The sequence below is a fragment of the Anolis sagrei genome, chromosome 5, assembly GCF_037176765.1.
Source record: "Anolis sagrei isolate rAnoSag1 chromosome 5, rAnoSag1.mat, whole genome shotgun sequence".
Classification (NCBI taxonomy): Eukaryota; Metazoa; Chordata; class Lepidosauria; order Squamata; family Dactyloidae; genus Anolis; species Anolis sagrei.
The window spans coordinates 153,161,800-153,184,093 of record NC_090025.1 but is presented as its reverse complement, the minus strand read 5'-3'; the positions used below and the strand labels follow the sequence as shown (position 1 = coordinate 153,184,093).

General features: G+C 38.6%; 1 protein-coding gene across 4 annotated transcripts in view; it reads left to right on the top strand.

Annotated features, from left to right (window-relative positions):
• The window catches only part of ATP2B1 (ATPase plasma membrane Ca2+ transporting 1), an 81,554-nt gene that overhangs the window by 35,972 nt on the left and 23,288 nt on the right, over positions 1-22,294 (top strand). For all 4 annotated transcript variants that reach the window (XM_060777339.2, XM_060777340.2, XM_060777337.2 and 1 more), the window contains exons 3-5: positions 4,310-4,507; positions 11,552-11,806; positions 11,906-12,031. In XM_060777339.2, the coding sequence (XP_060633322.2) occupies positions 4,310-4,507; positions 11,552-11,806; positions 11,906-12,031 (579 nt within the window). The remainder of the gene's footprint in view (positions 1-4,309; positions 4,508-11,551; positions 11,807-11,905; positions 12,032-22,294) is intronic.

Here is a 22,294-nt window from a genome sequence, read left to right as displayed (position 1 = left end):
TGCTGGATTTCTTTGCTTTGGTCTACAGACCTCCGGCACAGAGTTTCTACATTACAGCAAATGTTTCATCCTTGGCTACTGCACCTGACCATGCAGGAGCCAAGGATGAAAAGTCCTTCTCGGCATATTTCTCTGTATGTGGCCGCGTGTCATCGAAAATGGCTACACATGTCAGTACTGACACCTGTGTCATAGGTTCACCATCATGGGTGTATACCAAGGTCAGCTTGGACAAAAAAAATGGTACATAAAATTAGATCTGTGTCCAGTAGCTAATTCAAATTAGGGCAAATCCACTTTGGTCTTATGTATGTTCAATTGATTCAGTGTGTCTACTGTAGTTGGAAATAGCTCTGAAATCTGGTCATCTGATGTTTGATTAATGATAAGAGATTTCTGTTACAGCTGTTATGAAATTAAAGTTAGGAATCTCGACTAAAGTTTGGTTCCCTATTTATGATAATTTAAATGTGTGGGCAGCTTTTTCAGGTTTTGTACATAAAAGCAAAAACTGTCCCAAACAGTGGGGCCATCAACCTAAATTCATTTGATTGCTTCAATTACAGTGTTCTAATACAGTCAATGGAACTTATATAAATGTTAACTTAATATGTTTCTATTGATTCTACTCCAGTTGTAAGTAACAACTGGACAGTATACTTTCTATTTATTCAAGAAACTGGTTTGTATAATTTTAAGGCATCATTTAGAAAGTTGAGTCAAAGGTTTATATTTGATAGAATTGAAGAAACAAGAAATTAAATGGAATATTCTGAGGGGTTTTAAAGGACATGATTCATGACCTTTCTTTAAATGTAAGCATTCAATAATTTGTCTCTACTTTTTTGAAATAGAGATGTTTGATAATAAAAAGAATCCTAGTGAATGGAATTCCCAGGTCTTTTCTCTTCAGTTTTCATGCTATTTTTTATTTTTAAAAAGTGTTCAATTGACCTACATGTATAAGTAGCAAATATAAGAATACAAACCTGATACCCATTTTTACTAAGAATGTATTTGCAGCTTATCAAATCTATTTGTGATTTGTTCAAATGTGATCTTCTAAGTTTTGTTTTTTCTGCTTTGGAAGAAGGCTATTAATATTGAATAAGAAGATGCATATTTTCTTAAGCAATTAAACAGACATACAAAGACAGAGAAATGATTACATTGGCCAATACACATTTGGTGCCTCAAATATTAGAACTATTTCTGGATATATTTGATCTGTTTGAAAAATGGTACTGGTTCTTCCCTAAAAGCTCTTGATTTTCAGATAAAGAACATATGCCATCTACCAGTCTCAATTTGCTTGTACATAAAGAATTATGACAAACATATCTAAGAAACTTGAGCAGATGAGATCTATCCAATGCAATTTTCTGAATTAGTGTCCCAAATAGCCCCAGAAGCAGGCTTAAAAACCAAGACACCAAGAAATGTTTTGTTGGACTGTGTTATCTTCAGCTTCTTTTCATTATCCGTATATCTTTCTCCGCAATCTTCTATATAAATAAAAATGTAATGTTCGTTTGTGGGATTAACATAACTCAAAAACCACTAGAGGATTTGACACCAAATTTGGACAGCATACACCTAACAACCCAATGTATGTCCTTCACTCAAAAATATTGATTTTGTCATTTGGGAGTTGTAGTTACCTGTATACAGCAAATATGGGGACAATCTTCAACCATTGGTTTTCTGATATAGACAATTCAGTTCACAGTTGGCATTTGAAAATAGAGGATTGGGCATCGACCAATAAACTTCAATCAAGACCTTTACCTTTTGCAAAAAAATAGGTAGCACTATATGGTGTCACCAGCTTAGAATCAGTTCAGTGGTTACACAGTCATAATACTTATCTTGGTACTTATTTTTAGAATCTGATTATTTACATAATAATGCCATGTACAGTTATCTTGCAGTAAAAAAATTATGCAAGTTCAACAACCTCAGTGTTGTATAAATCTTATTAGTCTCTATATTAAATACCATTAGTTTGCTTCTCTGATATGCAAGCTTCTTAGACAGGATAGATGCATATTTTACTTTGCTTACAGTCAAACATTTTGTTCCTAGCTCAACTGCCACCACCCCACCCTACCCCCACCTCCCAAAAGATCTGGAATCTGAAATGTTACTCATCAGGTGAAAATGGTCTGGAAAATCTCAGCCAGACATTCTGAGTGGAACTGGCAACTGGAATTTTGTTTATTTAAAAGTTATATATTGCCTTGACTGAATTTGATTTTAGGGTGGTATTGTCTATTCAGGTTGGGAGTTACACACTCATAGTCTATGGCAATAAAAAAAAAAAACAAATACATGTTACACAAAAGTAGTATGCATCTTTGAATTGAATGGGTAGGTAGGAGGGCTTCTTCTTTCCTACCCCCAAGTATCTGAAGCAAAGTAATTGTGCCTCAGATGAGATCTTGCAGTTCTAATAGTTGGTAGAATACGCTTTCTTGTCTTGAAATATACAGATATGAAGCTCCATAGTGTAGTAACTGTTTTGAGGATCCACTGGCCTGAAATGTTTCAATCTCTTCTAAGTCTTCTTTCTCTGTAGTGTGAATGCCTGCAGTTACAAGATGGTAACCCAAAGGTTACCTTTTCCCCTTATTGATAATTTCGACGTTATATAATTCCTTCTTGTATCAGGACTAAGCCAGAGTACTAACTGTTCTGTCTTTGGTGGAAAAAATTATTTTCTGAAGTGAAATGAAATTGGAACACACAATGCTTTGAGTAAATTGCACTTCGTCTTAGTATGGAGAAGAAAGGCATGGTGCCTTCCTTCTTTAAATTGGTAAGGAGATTTCTGTTATTTCCCCCCATCCATTCTTGCTCTCTTCCCCAAAAGAAAGCTTTGAAAGATACATACTTGAGAAGCATTCAGACATTATCCTGATGTCTGATAGAAAGACATTTATGCTTGTTTGATAACAAATGTTAATTGCCAAAGGACTGCAAAAAGCTTCAACAGACTGCTTTAATTCCTGAGAAACTTTCAGTCCTTATTATTGAAACATACAACTTCCTTAAATGCAGGTGAAATGGAGGTCTAGTGGGCTGATGCTATGTTGTTGGAAGACCAATGAAAACAAAGCATGTAAGGAAGGAAATTAGCAGCATTCCAGTTGATATTGTAGGATGAATTAGTAAGCATTATTATTATTACTATTACTATTATGTTGATACACATCCCACGTTTTCTCTCCATAAAGAGACTCATATTGGCTCATAATTAAAATAATTACAATACAACTTAAAATATACAGATATTAAAACGTTATTAAACATCATCAATATTAAAAACAATTCAGGTTAAAACCATAAAAGGATATAAAACCACAACACCTCCGACTAGATTGTAGATCATCTTTAAAAGCCTGCCTCAGTAAAAAGATTTTAGCTTGCCACCGGAAAGACAGCAGCAAGAGGGCCACTCTGGCTTCCCTGGACAGGGAGTTCCAGAGTCAAGGGGCAGCCACTGAGAAGGCCTGCTTTCTCATTCCCACCAACCGAGCTTGAGATGGAGGTGGGACCAAGAGAAGGGCCTCTCCTGAAGATCTCAGGGCCCGGGCAGGTTTGTACAAAGGGATGTTGTTGATGTTATATCTGGTCTTGATCATTATTGCTGTATTAGCCTCTCCTTCCAAGAGACAGATTACTCAAAGGTGGATTAATTATAGAACCATGTAAACACAATAAACCATCATTTATAAGAACACATAATGAAATATAGTGTAACCTCCATTTAACTGCATACTGGTTTTGTGTGTTTTCATGTCTGTATATAGCTTCCTAGTTTTATTACCCTTAATTCATTGTTTTCAGCATCAAATTATGTGTCATTGTCATGTATGTTGTGTCAAAGAAACCAGTACTTGAGAGATCTTGTGCTCTGTGTTCACAATTGTTCTACCATGGCGATGTTGGCATAATCATCAGGCTTCTCTAAAGATGGAAATTATTTAGCATCTATATGAGACATACATGAATCCAGGAGAAAGGTTCACAGAAACAAGGGAGTTTGATGTGTAACATTCTGGGTAGAAGAAGTCTGCATATATAGCCTTTTTGTTGTTATTGTAAATGTGTGCATAAAATTATTCCTTGAAGGGCTAACTTGGAAAACATGGAACATAAAATATGAATAATTGCTTTCTGACATTTACCTATTAATGTAAGATACTTAAGGTTTCTGTAGCTACCCATGGCAAACCTTGGTTGTTATTAGAATGTAATGTGTATATAATAAAATACCCTAAAACAATTTTCTCTTTCTATTATTTAGGCTTAAGTGGAAATCCAGCAGATATAGAGAGGAGAGCAGCTGTGTTTGGGAAGAACTTTATACCTCCTAAAAAGCCAAAAACTTTTCTCCAGTTAGTATGGGAAGCACTACAGGATGTTACTTTAATTATATTAGAAATTGCAGCCATAGTATCATTGGGCCTTTCTTTTTACCAACCTCCTGGTGGGAATGAAGCACGTAAGTAAACAGTTGAATAGTTTTCATAATGAAAAGCATTTCACAGTGTGTGTAGTAAAATAGTATTGAGAAGCCATAAAATTGCTTGTGCCCCTAGAACCTCTGGGAACATGTCATGTGATATAAATATTAATACAAGATATTTGAATTGCAGCTGCTTGTAGTCAGCGTTTCATTTGAACCAGACAGATGAACACTGACTACATGCAGAAATTTGATTTCTATCTTTAATCATTCTTAGAAAACATAAGCTTCAGTTGTCTATAACAGCGATAAGCAACTACTATAGAAGAAGGACCAGTTTCCATCTGTGCCCCCACCCTATGGGTTCACTGTTAAATGTTATGCACTTCCAGATGCTATTTGGGGTAATTTTTTACTTGTTCAGTTGTTTGAAGAGGCTGGAGGAGCCTGGAATGTGGGAGAGAAGTAAACTACTGTACTGACTGCTGGATGTAATTTATTTTTGCCAGTTTTTGGATGAGAAAGAACCCAAAATCAATAGAAAAATTCACACATTCTTTTTGAAAGGCTGAGGATTTGGAGTGGCAAAAGTGTGACTCCAGGTTTATAATACTCATTATACCATTTCTTTTAATGTGTGATAAGCATAGAAGGAAGGAAACTTAAGAACTGCAAAATATCTTGAATTATAGGTAGAAAGAGATTGTTTTAAATTTGCGTTTGCACTGGCATTCTGAGGTTTCCCATTGTTTTATTCCCTCAAGTTTAGAGTCAGTTTGTTCATTGTGTTTCTCATTGAAATGTAGCCGGAATTCCTTTCATTTTAAAAAGCAGTTGTGCTCCCTAAAGCCCGTTCACCTCAGAAAGGTTTCAGGGGGTCCTTGAGCTTGAATGGAAAAAGAATCAACTTAACAGTTTTATTTTCTTTGACCTTTGACAGAAATCTAGCATTTTTTCACTTATGAGTGTATGCAATAATTACCATAGTATTCATTTCATATTACATTACAATTGTTGCATATCTTGAAAAAACATTCATATGGTAGTTGTTAGAGCTAAAGTTAGATTACACGTGATCACAGTCATGCTATGTACAACATTATGCAACATGTCAGTGTTAAGTATTACAAAACTATCTGTTCCTACATTCTCAGATGGGATCCATGTTTTCACATTATTGGCAAAGGGGTTTGTGGACCCAAGGTTAAGAACCCCTGGTCTAAAGGAACCAGATCCAATTCAGTCTTGGACTCTCAGTAAGGCCAGCTCTGGCAGTACTTGGGTATATTCAGAGGAAGTATTCCTTGCCTAAGATAATCCTATTAAATTTATGGGCAACTTGAAGACACTTAACAGTTGGTGTCTACGGATTCAGTGTCCATAGATTAAAACAAATAGCAATGCTTTCATTCAAGTCTTGGAGTTTTTTTTAAAGTCATATATTAAATCCTCAGAAGTTATGAGAGGTATGAAGGGGGTTATTGGTGTTTTATCAACATTCTATTTTGCATGAGATATAACGTTTATTCCCTGTTCTAAAAGAAAACTACCTTTACCATATCTGCAGACTCCATATTTGTGGATTGAATCAACTGCAGGTCCAATTTTTTTTTAAAAAAAATACGGGAACTTAGCAATTGATGGTGACAGAAGGCATTCTGCTCATTGGTTTGTGTGAGAACCCCACCACTCACTATGTCCTGCAGAAACTGCTTGCTGGCCTGTGGTTGCAGTGGGATCTTGCACTTTTTCAGGGCCATGCCAGTTGACTATAAGCATGTGTTTCCTGTTCATTTATATGGGAGCCACTCACTATATTTTGCAGAAGTTGTTTGCTGACCTGTGATTGGCAGTGGCAACCTCCAGCTTCTTCAGGAACATGGTGATGGGTGGTGGCAGGTGCTCCTGCTCATTTGTGAGAGCTCCGTTGCCACTGCTCAATGTTTTTTGTGGAAGCTGTTTATTGGTCTGTGATTGGCAGCAGTGGCTTGCATTTTATTCAAGGATTTGGCAGTTGACAGCTGTAGGCTCTGTTGCTTGTTTGTTTGTTCATTTGTGAGAATATCATTGCTTCTACTCGCCATGTCCTGCAAAAGCTGTTTACTGCCCTGTTATTCATTGTGGCAGCAAGCGGCTTCTTCATATGAAGATGCTCCCACTTGTGAATGAAACAACTTAACTGCGCCAAACCCTAACTCTTTTTCACTTTACACCAAGGTGAGAGGATGTGTAGATGGGAGAGGCAGGATGAATGGGATGGAAGGTAGATTGGGGCTTGGAACTGTAGCTAGGGTGTCTTGGTGTAGCATGGGAAGAGAATTGAGGCCAATTGCCATGTCCCTGAAGATGTTTCTCGCCATCATCACCAGTTGCAGGATAGCAAGCAGAAACATCCACCTCCGTCACCAGTCCCCATACACCTTGCGGCCAGGACTTGCTGTTGCTCTACACTCAATAGACTTTGAATAACTTAATTTTTGGTATCCATGGGGGTCCTGGAAGGAATTCCTCATGGATATGAAGTGCCCACTTTCCTTTGGCGGGCTCCTGTGGGATGTGTTCTGTAATACTTCTGAAAACGTTGTGCTCATCATCACTTGAGGTAGATGGTGAAGGTTCATTTTTTACTTATACCCTGTTGAAAGGCCTTCCATTATTTGTGTTATTTGATAGGCATTAACAGAATGCATGTGGTGGATTTGGCCAGGCTGTGAAGCCATGTCTCACTGTGTTAACACAGAAAAATTGTATGAACTTACTGGCATCAATAGATACTGAAGTTATGTAGCTCAAGCTTTCTGTAGGTTGGTTTCCTTTTTTTAATTTGAACCTGAGATTAATTCCACGGGTTGCATTTTTTTCCTTTTGAAAAGATTTCCCCCAAATATATTTTAAAAAGAGCATTTACATTGTGTTAGAAAGACAGCAACAGCAAAATGTGAAAGAAGAGTGAAATTTGTCTAGTAAATCACCCCTAAAAAGCAAAACATTTTGTGGCATTTGTTCTCAGGCTAGAATAAGGTGTGCAATTTGTGACCCTCTTGATTATTTTTCAGTGAGGCACCCACTTCTCACTTCCGAGAGAGGCTGTAAATCCACATTGTCTCCTTATCATCTGATCCAGAGTGATCAGAAGTCAGTTCTATTTTTTCTGTTTTTCCTCTAGCTGGTGTATGGCCAGTTTGGGGTAATTTAAATACATTTAGGGAAAAATGATATTTTAAAATTCAGCATAATATCATTACAGCTAGTGTTTGGAGTTCTGCTGTAGAAAATTTTGCATGTTTTTTAATTGGAGGATCTGCAGGAGTTGCGGGGCTTGGGTTGATCTTCAGAGGTTGCAAAACATAGTCAGGATGCACTTCTCCACCCCTTGTTTTCAATGATCCTCAGAATAGCGATTTCCTTCCTTGAGCAACCACCATAACAAATCTGATCTAGTCATGCATAAAAAAAATACTGCTTTGCTTTTAATCCAAAATTTGGCATGGTAAAAACATACTTTTATAGATTGTCCCTTTGATTTTTTTAATTCCAAAAATGAAAGCTGAAGAGCTTTGTTCAGAAGCATTTTGGAGTAGAGAAATTGCTATTTTTGAATGATGAACTCCTGCCCACTATCTACTCCACGTTATGTATTTTGATTCTAAAATTATAGTCCTATGTAGAAATCTTTGGAAATAATATCCAGTCTTTTGAATACATACAAATAAATTCAACTTGTAAGCACTGAGCTTTTGTTTCAGAGGCCTTTAAGCTAGATGAAATGCATTGTTTTGTTTTGAGCTAGGTACTCTGTCAGATGAGAAAAATATCCAACTTCTGGTCGTTTCTTTCACTTCTCCTTATCTATTAATTTTCCAGTTAGCAGAAACAGTTCGGGTGTGTTTTCTCTGTAACTGGAAGAGTCATAGAAGGCCTGAAAGGAACAGACTCCATCCTTCATTCTGATAGCCTTGCTTTTAAATTGTAGTGCCATCCCCTTTGCTTTGATTATTTACATAGATAACAGGACAAGATTTCTGCTATATTGCCAGAGTTTTCTGACAGAGAACTCCATGAGAGGGTTGGCTTGGGAACAAAATCTCTAGGAACCATCCCATTCTCTAAGTGGTGAAATGAGAGAGTTTATTGGTAGTTTATCCTGGGAAATCCTGAAGAAAGTACCAACTCCCTTTGCTCCCTCTACTGCAGCAGGGAAGAACCTCAGAGCTGATGCCACCATTTTTCCATTCAGGCATTACAAAAGGCCAGAACCAGTGCCACAGTGGGGAGTGGAGGGAATCTTATTTTCTTTAGGTTCTTGTCTTACTCACAAGTTATATCACAATCTGTAATTTTGGCCCCAAACCTGCCCTCTGCTTATGCATAAGACAACCAGAGTACTTTCCCATATGCCAGAGTTCTGCACACATTGTATTGTACATAAGTGGAGGGTTAAAAATATACATCCATCTCCCCCCTCCACTTTCTTAGGCCTCAGCGAGGTCAGTTCCTCTGGATAGATAAGACAAGTCTTCATGCTGGCACTCTTCTAAATAGTGGACTTAATCCGTGGACATGAGTAATTGGATTGACCTCTACTTGCTGCATTTCCTATTCATGGCATATATTGTGATGGAAAAGATGAGAATTTTAAAAACCTCTTTTTTGATGGTGAATGAGTTACGTTCTCTTGGTTTTGATATTTTATATTCAGACTTTGGAAATTGCAACTGGACAGAAGATGTTCAGAAGCAATGCCAAATACAATGTAAGAGTTTAATTAAAAGATTTCAAGGAGCATTGTCCTAAGTTGACCAGCTTGGTACATGTTTAGCCATAAAGCTTGGCAACACTCTGACAAGGTAGCACTGTTGGTCCTCATTCTACCTTTTTATAGGCCCATAATTGCTAAACATCGAGGCCCCTTCCACACAGCTGAATAAAATCCCACATTATCTGCTTTGAAGTGGGATATATGGCAATGTGGACTCAAATAACCCAGTTCAAAGCAGATATTGTGGTATTTTCTGCCTTGATATTCTGGATAATATAGAAAGCTTTTCAGATGAAACAAGGAGAAAGTGCTAAGCCTTATAAATAACAATAAAAATATTTTTTTTAAGTATTGGTTTAAGGTCTTCCTCTTTCAGAAGTTCATATTCTATATAGTATTAGCAATTTGATTGCTTGGTATTTAGGCCATTACCAGCCTTGTTTCCACAGAGTTTGCATCAGAGCTGCTTTTACACCAATGAAATGCCACCTTCTGTTATTTGTATTTGTGTATGCAGTTGCTCTTTAGTCTCTGTCAAACTGGAATATTGGAGTCATGAGTTTCCTGAAAACTTAAATAGCTTTCTTGCTTGCATTTATATAGAGAGTGAATAGAAAAGTCTACAAAGTTAGGACTAAAACTGAAAAGAATGTTAAATGTATTGTCTGGCAAATCATAAAACTGCTATGACCACCTTGTTCACCACGAGAAGCATGCTGTTTCCAACAGAAACAAGATGAAGAGAGTTACAGAATATCTCTCTGTAGTTACTTCATCTTTTCTAGTGCAACACTGCTGTTTAAGAAAAATTCTTTGTTTAGTTTCAGCCACTTCTCCCCTGGGAATTTTAATTCTTGCATAATAAGTAAAAAAAAAAAAGATCATTCCTTCAAATTCCACTCCACAGTGGATGATATAATAATAAACTTATAATAAACTTTTATTTGTATACCACTGTATCTCCCCAAGGGTACTCAGGATGGTTTCCAGCATAGGTATAGCATTGTGCTCGCTTCGGCAGCACATATATTAAAATTGGAAAATTGGAGGTAAAGCATTGTAATTACCAATACAAAAATATACAAAATAATCATTATAAAACATAGGCATAATACTATATATCAGCCATACATATTTAAAATTAAAAGCCAGTTCAGTACTAATTTCAATCAGCAAGTTTAGCTTCCAATGGCCAGAATTCCAGAGTGGGCCTCGACTACTATGAGAGGGCTGGGCTAGTATAACGAAGTAGACTAAGGACCAGGGAGTGGGTAAAGTGCAAGCATGGTCCTGCCTGGTCAAAGTGGGACCTGGAGCTATTTATTTCCAAGGCCTACAGCATAGCTATAATAGGGCTGGGCCAGTGGGGACACATTGGGCCAGGGAAGTGGATAAAGTTCAAAACATGACCCCAACTCATGGCCAGGGTAGTACCTGGGGCTATTCATTTCCAGGGCCTGCTGAATAGCTATAATAGGGCTGGACCAGGGCTGGTACAATGAGGTAGCAAAGGGCGGGGGAAATGGGTATGATGTATTTAATCTGAATACAGTGACCAATGTATATTGTGGGCTAAGATTCTTATGAAAAAACAGTGGGAGTTCTTTTAACACCATAAAATGTAAAGGATATGTCTGGGATGGGGCATATTCACCATATCCCCATCAGTGTGGTAGCAGCAAATGAAGTCCTCCAAAGAGTACCATCCATTTAGAAAGGTATTCCACACACATTATTATAAAACCAGTTAGCATTTTTGGTAAGTTAATTGGCTTCAAAGGAGGTCACATGTATCTCTATGGCTTGTTTTAAAACATTGTACTCATTTTTATGGCTATTTTTTCTTCCATGCTGTCAGATTTTGGTGCATAGCATCAAGGATGAGACAAAGATTTTAATTATTGTTGTACCACTGAATGTTGACACTGTATTGACAGTAGTGAGGGGTCTTAGGAGAGGGAGCATGTTATCTATCACTGTTTTAAGACAAACATGGTTCTTAATTTTGTATGCAGTACAACCTTCTATGTTCTTTCAAGTCCCTCTTATATGCCCCTTCAAGTCAAATCCCATGGATTTCATGGAGTTCTTAGGCAAGGAATACGCAGAGCTTGACATAACTTCCTCAGAAATATAGCACCTGATACTCTCCTTTCCAAATACTAAACAGATCTAGCAGCCTTGTACCTTTGGAAAAACCTAAAAGCATGATGTGTTTTTGTGTGGAATTGGTAACTTGTATTATTATTAGCATTTGCATTATTTCAGTTTTCATTTTAATACAGAAGAATATTAAGATTGCAGTGTTTGTTATTTTGCAGTATGTGGAACAGTAACCATGGGAGAAGAAGAGGAAGAAGGAGAAACAGGCTGGATTGAAGGCGCCGCTATCCTCCTGTCTGTTGTCTGTGTGGTATTAGTCACAGCTTTCAATGACTGGAGTAAAGAGAAACAGTTTAGAGGGTTGCAAAGCCGTATTGAACAAGAACAGAAGTTTACTGTCATCAGGGGTGGCCAAGTCATCCAAATACCCATAGCTGACATTGTTGTTGGTGATATTGCACAAGTAAAATATGGTAAATGTGTTTTTATATTATTGATACATTTCTAATTTATTGTATTAAAAATAAGTTTTTAAGTGTCTTATGTTAAAAATAGTTTTGGCTTCTTTTTAGGTGACCTTTTACCAGCGGATGGTGTACTTATACAAGGAAATGACCTCAAAATTGATGAAAGTTCACTGACTGGAGAATCTGATCATGTTAAGAAAACATTGGATCGAGATCCTATGTTGCTCTCAGGTGGGTAATCAGATGATAGCTAAGATCTGGGCATGAGATATTTTGGAAACTGGACAAAGTTTCCTACTTCTAGAAGTAGGTCATGTGAAACATTGTCTTCCCAGGTAACAATGTGCTACGATCCAGTGCTCTTATGTATTATGTATTGCGCTTTTAACCTCCCCGAGACCAAAAAGATGGGTCTTAACAAGAGGTAGGATTTCAGACATACAAGCATCCTTTAATGTAATTAGTAGTGTGTGTAGGTGCAATGTATCTACTTTGCATAAGATTAAACATAGAACAGTTTTATTTGAGCCTGGCAGTGCTGATTCAGTGTATTTCTGAATTTTGCTCCATTAAATAAAATTCATTAATTAATTGTTTAATACTTCTAGACCGAAATAAAACAATGAAATCCTATGAATGAAAAGTGAGTTATGTTATTAAATTTACAGAAGTTTTGTAGAATACTCTTAATCTTTTTTTATTGTGGTTGTCTCCTATTGCTTTGAACTGAATTTAACCTCCTATACAGATTTAATACAGTGCTACTTTTGAATTAATTATAAGGTGTGTTAGGACTAAAACTTAACTTCAGTATGAGTTATTGTATTTCAGTAGAAACGTAGAAAGTTAGATCTGCAACAAAAATATTGCAACTTCTTCTCATCTTAATATAAAAAGATGGAGCCAATCATATTCTTTGTTGACTACTCTTTTCCCTAAAGATAATATGGGATTGTGCTGCAGTTCCCAGATGCCTTAGTATTAATTATGCTGGTTATGGATGCTGGCAGCTGCAGTCCAAAATATATAGAGAGAGCTGCACAAATATTTATTTATTTATTTATTTATTTGCAAATCACATAGAGTATTCCATTGTTGCTAGTAACTCAGTTATCCTTGTACTGTTTGTTCCATTAGATTTAACAAAATATATATAGAAGGAACATTTAAACTTTCTAAATTTGATAATAATCCTTTTAATTTCTAAGCAGCTCTGCTTGGGCTTCCTCTCTACTAGTCCTCACTACCTGAGTGTGCTCTTATGTGTATATGTGCCTTTAACTTGCATGTCAATTCATAGTACCCGCATGAGTTTCATAAAGATTTCTTATGCAAGGAAAAATAAGAAGTGATTTTGCCAGTTACTTAGTTTGAAATATAGTTTACAACACCTGGTATTCTATGGTGGACTCCCATCCAAGTAATAACCAGAGCTTGGCTCTTGTTAGCTTCCATGATTGGATGAATCTGGTGCCGTTGGGCAGTGAGTTTGCTGTTAGTAATCTAACTATACATATTGTCTGTATTACATCATTTTAAATTGGACTTCTAGACTGTTCTAATGATTATTACTATGAGCTTTCAATAATTCGTTTATTTTTTTTCTGTTGATTGCCATTAGCTATCTGGAATGTTATTTTTAATGGAAAGTCAAACAAAAAAAATGAAGTAATTGAATGCTAGTCAGTCATGCATTATGACTATAAACCAGAAAGCAATAGAAAATAATGGATTACATTGGAACCCCTTTATAAGTGCACTCTGTTTGAACCTGCCTACACGCCATAACAGTTGGTTTTTAGGGGATTCTCATGGCCTTGTAGGAGCTCATTTGTACTGTATTTCAAATCAGAGAGCTGAATTCAGCAATTTTGTTCACTTAGAGCTCTGGGGGAAAATAATATTGAATTGTGGGAATACCAAATGTTATCCTGTCTTTTGGAATGTGTTACCGTTCAGTATGTGATGATATAAGATCATTCCTTCTCCTACATGGTGTGATGTTATTTTGTTTCCTGTTACAGGAAAAGTAAGCATGCTAAATCATTACAGTAGACATAACATTTTTATTTTACTGGTATGAATTCACTAAAATGACCATTAAAGAAACCATAGTGCAAAAAGGCTTGTAAAGGGTTCACAGCTTGAAAACTGATGAGAACCACTGCATATGGTGTAACCAGCTCCTTACCCCCCTCCCCAGGTCACTGTGTTCGTTCTAAACAACTGCAGCCTGTTCATATCCCCATCTGTCCCTCCCTTCTTTCTGTATACCATCTGTTCCTGTTCTTTTCTTTCAGCGTTCATTCCACTTCTTCCATCCTGTCTTGCCCCTTAGGTCTAAGCCATTGTCCAATACTGCAAAAGGTTTTCACTAATTGCAGTATGTGAATTCAAAACAGGAAGGATGGTTAGCTGGTCTCCAACAGGCAGGTTGAAATACATATCATTTCCATAATGTATAAGTGATATTTGGATATTATCAAAAGACCAAAATTAGTGTATAAACATTTCTCTTGTGCTCAACTCCCTTTTTGCAGATTAAGTATTTATAGCTACAGAGACTACCTTTTACCAGTTATATCTGTATTGTTCCACACTAACAGCTGTGGTTTCATTCTATTGAATCCTGGGATTTGTAATTTAGTGAAGCACTCGCTGAAAATTCTTAATGCTCCTGCCTATACTCCAAATCCCAGGATTACATAGGATAGAACATGCATGGGAAAACTTTGGTCCTCCGGGTGTTTTGGACTTCAACACCCACAATTCCTAACAGCCCGTAGAAATTGTTGGAGTTGGCTGTTAGGAATTATGAGAGCTGATGTCCAAAACACCTGGAGGGCCAAAGTTTGCCCATGCCTGGGATAGAATCATGGCTGTTAAAATTAAATAGAAGAACCCTATATCCCTGGGATATACATTCCTGGCTAGACTACAACTACGTGATATAGCAGATATGAATAAATACCACTTAAATTGCCTCTACAGTCATAGCATATCATAGAGTTTCATTGTAGGATCTAGAGATTCCTAGAGAAGTAATGAATTGGATGAGGATCAACAAGTTGAAACTCAACCAAATAAGATGGAAGTACTGCTGGTCTCGTGTAAAAGGGATCCAGGAACAGGGTGGCAACTTGAGCTGGATGAGGTTATACTCCCCTGAAATCTCAGATTCGCAATCTGGGGATGATCCTGGACTCTGCCTTAAATCTGGTAGCCCAGGTCGTGGCAGTGATCAGGACTGCCTTTGCCACAGTTAAAGCTTGTGCGCCATCTGCGACCGTTACTGGAGAAATCAGACTGGGCCACCATGGTACATGCCCTGATCCTGTTTGGACTACTGTAATGCGCTATATGCGGTTCGGCCCTTGAAAAGTGTTCAGAAACTTCCATTTGTACAGAGGACAGCAGCCAGGCTGATCTTAGAGAACATACCACTCTTCTACTAAGACAGCTCCACTGGTTGCTAATTTGTTTCTGGGCCGAATTCAAGGTGCTGGGTTTAACCTAAAAAGCTCTACACTGCTTAAGTCCAGGCTACTTGAAACACCGTGTCTCCTTATACAAACTTGGCAGACAGCTAAGATCTGGCGGTGAGACCTTGGTGTCGACCAGGCACCTTCCAACCCAGAGGGTGCTCACTAATGCTTCCTCTTCATCCTGGAAAGAAGTGACGAGCGGAGTGCCACAGGGTTCTGTCCTGGACCCGGCCCTGTTCAACATCTTTATTAATGACTTAGATGAAGGGTTAGAAGGCAGGATCATCAAGTTTGCAGACGACACCAAATTGGGAGGGATAGCCAATACTCCAGAGGACAGGAGCAGGATTCAAAACGATCTTGACAGATTATAGAGATGGGCCAAAACTAACAAAATGAAGTTCAACAGTGACAAATGCAAGATACTCCACTTTGGCAGGAAAAATGAAATGCAAAGATACAGAATGGGGGATGCCTGGCTTGAGAGCAGTACGTGTGAAAAAGATCTTGGAATCCTCGTGGACAACAAGTTAAACATGAGCCAACAATGTGATGTGGCGGCAAAAAAAGCCAATGGGATTTTGGCCTGCATCAATAGGAGCATAGTGTCTAGGTCCAGGGAAGTAATGCTACTCCTCTATTCTGCTTTGATTAGACCACACCTGGAATATTGTGTCCAATTCTGGGCACCACAATTCAAGAGAGATATTGACAAGCTGGAATGTGTCCAGAGGAGAGCGACTAAAATGATAAAGGGTCTGGAGAACAAGCCCTATGGAGGAGCGGCTTAAGGAGCTGGACATGTTTAGCCTGAAGAAGAGAAGGCTGAGAGGAGATATGATAGCCATGTATAAATATGTGAGAGGAAGCCACAGGGAGGAGGGAGCAAGCTTGTTTTCTGCTTCCTTGGAGACTAGGATGCGGAACAATGGCTTCAAACTACAAGAGAGGAGATTCCATCTGAACATGAGGAAGAACTTCCTGACTGTGAGAGCCGTTCAGCAGTGGAACTCTCTGCCCCGGAGTGTGGTGGAGGCTCCTTCTTTGGAAGCTTTTAAACAGAGGCTGGATGGCCATCTGTCAGGGGTGATTTGAATGCAATATTCCTGCTTCTTGGCAGGGGGTTGGACTGGATGGCCCATGAGATCTCTTCCAACTCTTTGATTCTATGATTCTATGATTCTGGCATGCACTTTAAGTTGACCAGGGAGGGCTCATTTTTGGGGGTTGTCCCTATGCTATGGAACACACTGCCTGAAAAGTTAAGATCTGCCCCTTCTTTAATGGTATTCCAAAAGGGTGTGAAGACATTCCTGTTTCAGAAAGCATTTAATTAAGTCTAACTAAGGTAGTGGTAGTTGTACCTGAGGAATCTGTACAAGGACCAAGTAGCAACAGTAAGAACTGACTACGGAACAACAGACTTCAAGATTGGGAAAGGCATACGGCAAGCCTGCATACTCTCACCCAACCTTTTTAACATGTATGCAGAACACATCATGCAATGTGCGGGGCTCGATGAATCCAAAGCTGGGGTAAAAATTGCTGGAAGAAACATTAACAACCTCAGATATGCAGATGACACCACTCTGATGGCCGAAAGCGAGGAGGAGCTGAGGAGCCTTCTAATCAAGGTGAAAGAAGAAAGCGCAAAATCCGGGTTGCAGCTAAACATCAAAAAAACCAAGATTATGGCAACAAGAATGGTTGACAACTGGAAAATAGAGGGAGAAAATGTGGAGGCCGTGACAGACTTTGTACTTCTAGGTGCAAAGATTACTGCAGATGCAGACTGTGGCCAGGAAATCAGAAGACGCTTCCTTCTTGGGAGGAGAGCAATGTCCAATCTCGATAAAATAGTAAAGAGCAGAGACATCACACTGGCAACAAAGATCCGCATAGTCAAAGCCATGGTATTCCCTGTAGTAACCTACGGATGTGAGAGCTGGACCTTAGGGAAGGCTGAGCAAAGGAAGATAGATGCTTTTGAGCTGTGGTGTTGGAGGAAAGTTCTGAGAGTGCCTTGGACTGCAAGAAGATCCAACCAGTCCATCCTCCAGGAAATAAAGCCCGACTGCTCACTGGAGGGAAGGATACTAGAGACAAAGTTGAAGTACTTTGGCCACATCATGAGGAGACAGGAAAGCCTAGAGAAGACAATTATGCTGGGGAAATTGGAAGGTAAAGGAAGAGGGGCCGACCAAGGGCAAGATGGATGGATGGCATCCTTGAAGTGACTGGACTGACCTTGAAGGAGTTGGGGGTGGTGACGGCAGACAGGGAGCTCTGGCGTGGGCTGGTCCATGAGGTCACGAAGAGTCGGAGACGACTGAACGAATGAACAACAACAAAGGTAGTGGAAGTTCTCGGTTCTTATATTGGTTTTAATGTTCACACAGTTTTAGTTGTGTTTGCTGTTTCAAATATTTATGTTTTAATGGGTTGTTTTAAATTTTGTATTATGTTTTTATTCTATTGTAACCACCTTGAATTTGTGCTCAGAGAAAAACAAGATATAAATTAAAAATAAACTATTCTCTCTAGAAATTTGTATATTCTTCCGTGTAACTTTCTGGGTCCAGACTGACACAGAATCGCCTGGAGAATCTAGAAAATGCCATAACTGCATTTTTACATACCCTGGGTGTGAGTAAGTGAAAACACAAATATGGGTTCTCTGGCTACAGAGATCTTAATGTAATCATGATGTAATGTGAATAGGTACTTAGTTTTTTAAACTATTCTAAAACATGTGCCCAGATTGGAATACCATCTACATCAGTGTTTCTCAACCTTCCTAATGCCACGACCCCTTAATAGACTTTCTCATTTTGTGGTGACCCCCAAACATTGCTACTTCAGAACTGTAATTTTGCTACTGTTATGAATCGTCATGTAAATATCTGATATGCAGAATCCTAATATAAATACCTGATATGCAAGATGTGTTTTCATTCACTGGACCAAATTTGGCACAAATACCTCATACGCCCAAATTTGCATACTGGTGGGGTTGGGGGAGATTGATATTGTAATTTGGGAGTTGTAATTGCTGGGATTTATAGTTCACCTACAATCAAAGAGCATTCGGAACTCCACCAACGATGAAACTGAACCAAACTTGGTTTGAAAACCAACTGAAAATACTGAAAGGGTTTGGTGGGCATTGACCTTGAGTTTGGGAGTTGTAGTTCACCTGCATCCAGAGAGCACTGTGGACTCAAACAATGATGGATCTGGACCAAACTTGGTACAAATACTCAATATGCCCAAATGTGAACACTGGTAGAATTTGGGAAAAATAGACCTTGACTAGGCCTGTAGCCAGGATTTCATTTCGGGGGTGGGGCTAAAAAAATTTCAGGGGGGGGGGTGTGGGGGGGGGATGAGTTTCGGGGGGAGGGCTGAGTCTGAGTGAAAGAGGGTCTAGCCTACCAAACCTTTTGTATCATTACCCCAATACCCCCATGCATATGGGATATATTGATTATGGTGATCAGATCATGATATGAATAAACATAACAGTTTAAATAATGCACCAGTAAGGCCTTTTCGCGAACCACCATGAGAATTTCGGGGGTGGCTACATGCCTGACCTTGACATTTGGGGGTTGTAGTTTCTGGGATTCATAGTTCATATATATATATAAGTAGAAAGGGACAGACCTCCTTGTTTGGGAGAAATTCTTGATATTTTGCCCCTTAAGGGAAAAGGTCAGAGACGTGGCATTTCTACAAACATATTACTTACTTTACTTACTTACTTAGGTGATCCCTTGTAGTCCGAGTAGGGTTGTCATCCATTTGGGAGTTGTAGTTGCTAGGATGTATAATTCACCTACAATCGAAGAGCATTCTGAACCCCACTAATGACAGAATTGGGCTAAACTTCCCACACTGAACCCCCATGATCAACAGAAAATATTGTATTTTCTAATGATCTTTGGCGACTCCTCTGACACCCCCTTGCGACCCCCCTCAGGGGTCCCGACCTCCAGGCTGAGAAATGCTGGAATTTAAAAGACCACTTTACAAAACCTGATATTTAATAATATTTTTCAAAAAAATACTTAACCAGATATCACAAACCGCTCTTTCAATATCTGAAAACTAAAATAATTCGTTGAGTACCATAAGATGTACAATTAGAAAGCACATGTTAAATAGTAAAGAGAAATTATACTTTGTGTAAAATAAGCATTCCTTCTTGGTGCACTTCATTTAAAGCAGCTTGAGCTTTTTGGAAAGAGCATTATTAAAATATGGAGTGATTGGGGAAAGGGATGGAAATCAAGTGCATATACCATTTATTCTAGGCATATTTTAAAAGATGATAATCAACAATATAAGGACACACACTTTTTTTTAATCCAGAAGTATTTACAGTGGTATTCTCCTATAAAGATGCCACAGTATCCTTATCATTATTCATCCTCTGAATGCATAAATTGCAATAGCTGAATTTTGACATTACCAAAGCAGTAATGACTTAAAGATGGAGGCTTGATATTAAGTCATTCGGTGAAAAGATTGGTTTTCTAAATTTGATACTATAGGCCAGGGGTTCTCAAACTTTTAAAGCCACAGAACCCTTTTTGAATAAAAACTAATAAAACTTTATATTCCGCTCTATCTCTCCATAGGGACTTTTTGAAGGAAATGTTTCTCATAGAGCCCCAATAAATTATTGGACCACATTGGGGCCACATTTCATTTTAAAATTTGACCAATGGGCTAGACCAGTTGCAAATGAATTAAGAATGTTTGGGTGAACTAACTGAAAAAAAACATGAACAATTTCCTATGCACACTACACATACCTTCTTTGTAGTGCTAAAGAAAGAAAGAAAGAGAACTTACAATATTTAAAATGAAGAACACATTTAACCAACATAAACTTGACAGTATTTCAGTAGAAGACCCTAGGACCATCCAGTCCAACTTGTTTCTGTCATGTAGGAAAAGCACAGTCAAAGCACCTCCAACAGATGGCCATTCAGCTTTTGCAATCATAATCATAGGAGCCACCCAGTCTAACCTGTTTCTGCCAAGCAGTAAAAGCACAAATCAAAGCACTCCCAGCAGATTACAATCCAGCCTTTGAAATAATAATAATAATAATAATAATAATAATAATAATAGCAACCCTAGGGGCCACCCAGTACAACCTACTTCTGCCTTGTGGTAAAAGCACATTCAAAGCATAGTGGGGAACCTTGTAAGCCATGATGACCGAGGCAGAGAGGCCTTGCAGGCTGTGGCAACAGCAGGGAAGCCTTGCTGGCCGTGGTGGCGGCAGCGGGAGGCCTTACAGACTGTGGCAGGGAGACCTTGCAAGCTGTGATGGCGGCAACAATGGAGAGGCCTTGTGGGTTATGGTGGTGAGGAGGTCTTGCAACAGCAGCAGAGAAGCCCCATAGGATGCACTGGCATCTCTGGGGCTCCACAGTTCGCATGCTTCCTAATCAGTGGGGAGCATGGAGGGGGGTACAGAGCAGTTTGAGAACCACTGTATCTGGTCCAGAAACACTGTGTGTGTGTGGGGGGGGGGGGGTATGTATGTGTTATGGAGTTAATAAGATTAAAACAGCTACCCAGTTCACACCCACACAACCAGTCTGCCATCCTGCTTCAACCAATATTGTTATATTGTCTGAGCATGTGGCTCTACCTTTAACTGAATATAGACATAGGAATTTATTATATTGCATATGTAGATCGAGAGATTGGTTACTCATGACACAGAATAAAATGAATGCATTCTGTTTCCAGGGTCTACTAAGCATCATTAACTCAGTCTAAGCTCTCTTTGAGGCTTTCTCTGTAGATCCATAGAGCATCTAATCAAGTCATAGACATCAAAGCTTTAAAAAAAGTAAAGGTAAAGGTTTCCCCTAATATTAATTAGAACAGGGCTTCTAGCTATTGAATTATCTGATGTACCCCCACAGTACCTTGTCTGCACTGAACAGTACTGGCCATCAGGTGGGTTCTATGGGATTGCAAAAGTGGAAAATTGATAAGACACTTTATCTGATGCTATTTAGTACTTTCTGACAGAAATTGAATGCACTAAAACAGTAAGAGTGCATGTCAGGTTTAACTGCTTCCAATCCCTTGTTATCAAAGCTGCTGGAAGATTTTCTAGGCCTTCAAATTAATCCTGTCTTTGCACGAATCTTTGAACAGGAACTACTAGTGCACTGCATCCCAGTTGGAAAGTCAGCAACACAGATCATGAGCCATGTGCACAGTAGATGGTTCTGCAAACCACTGAGATTTGAGAGTGAGAGCAGATGGGGATAAGAATTGTGTCAGTATCACATGTTCCAAAAAGTATCCAATACTTAATGTAGAGCTTTGAGTCCTCCCAGGGATGAGAAAAGCGGTATATAAATACAGTGAATAAATAATAAATAATAGGGTTTTGTAATATTATGCTAGACTAGGAATGGGATTTACGCACATCTCCAGATGTTGCTAAACTTCAACTTCTAGGAGATCTAACCACTACAGTCAGTGGATGAGGAATTCTAGGTGTTGTAGTCTAGCAATATCTGAAATATCGCTTGATTTCCAACCCTGTATTAAACAATGTTACCTTAAAGAGTTCATGGTATGGTTCTCCTTGGCAAATGTTACAACATTATTATTTAACTAGAGCTGTCTACTCCCTTGTCTAGGTTGCTCTTATACTACACAGTTCTGTTAAGTGGAAATTAATGCTATTTCCACAGGTCTGATGATCTGTGCTCTCAAACTACTATGCTTGATCTTCTCTCTTTGCAATTGAAAATAACATTGCGATGCTTTGTTCCCCACTCCCCTTTTCCTTTTTTCCCCTTTCTCCCCTTAAAAAAAGCAGTCTGCTCTTACTGGTGTCTCTGTCAGTAAGAACACAGTAGCTATAAGGAAAGCATTTGTTCTGCATATAATGGTACCCAGTAAATGACCAACTAGATTACTAGGTTGAAATTCTGTTTGGCTGGAAAAGAAAGCCATCCGTCTC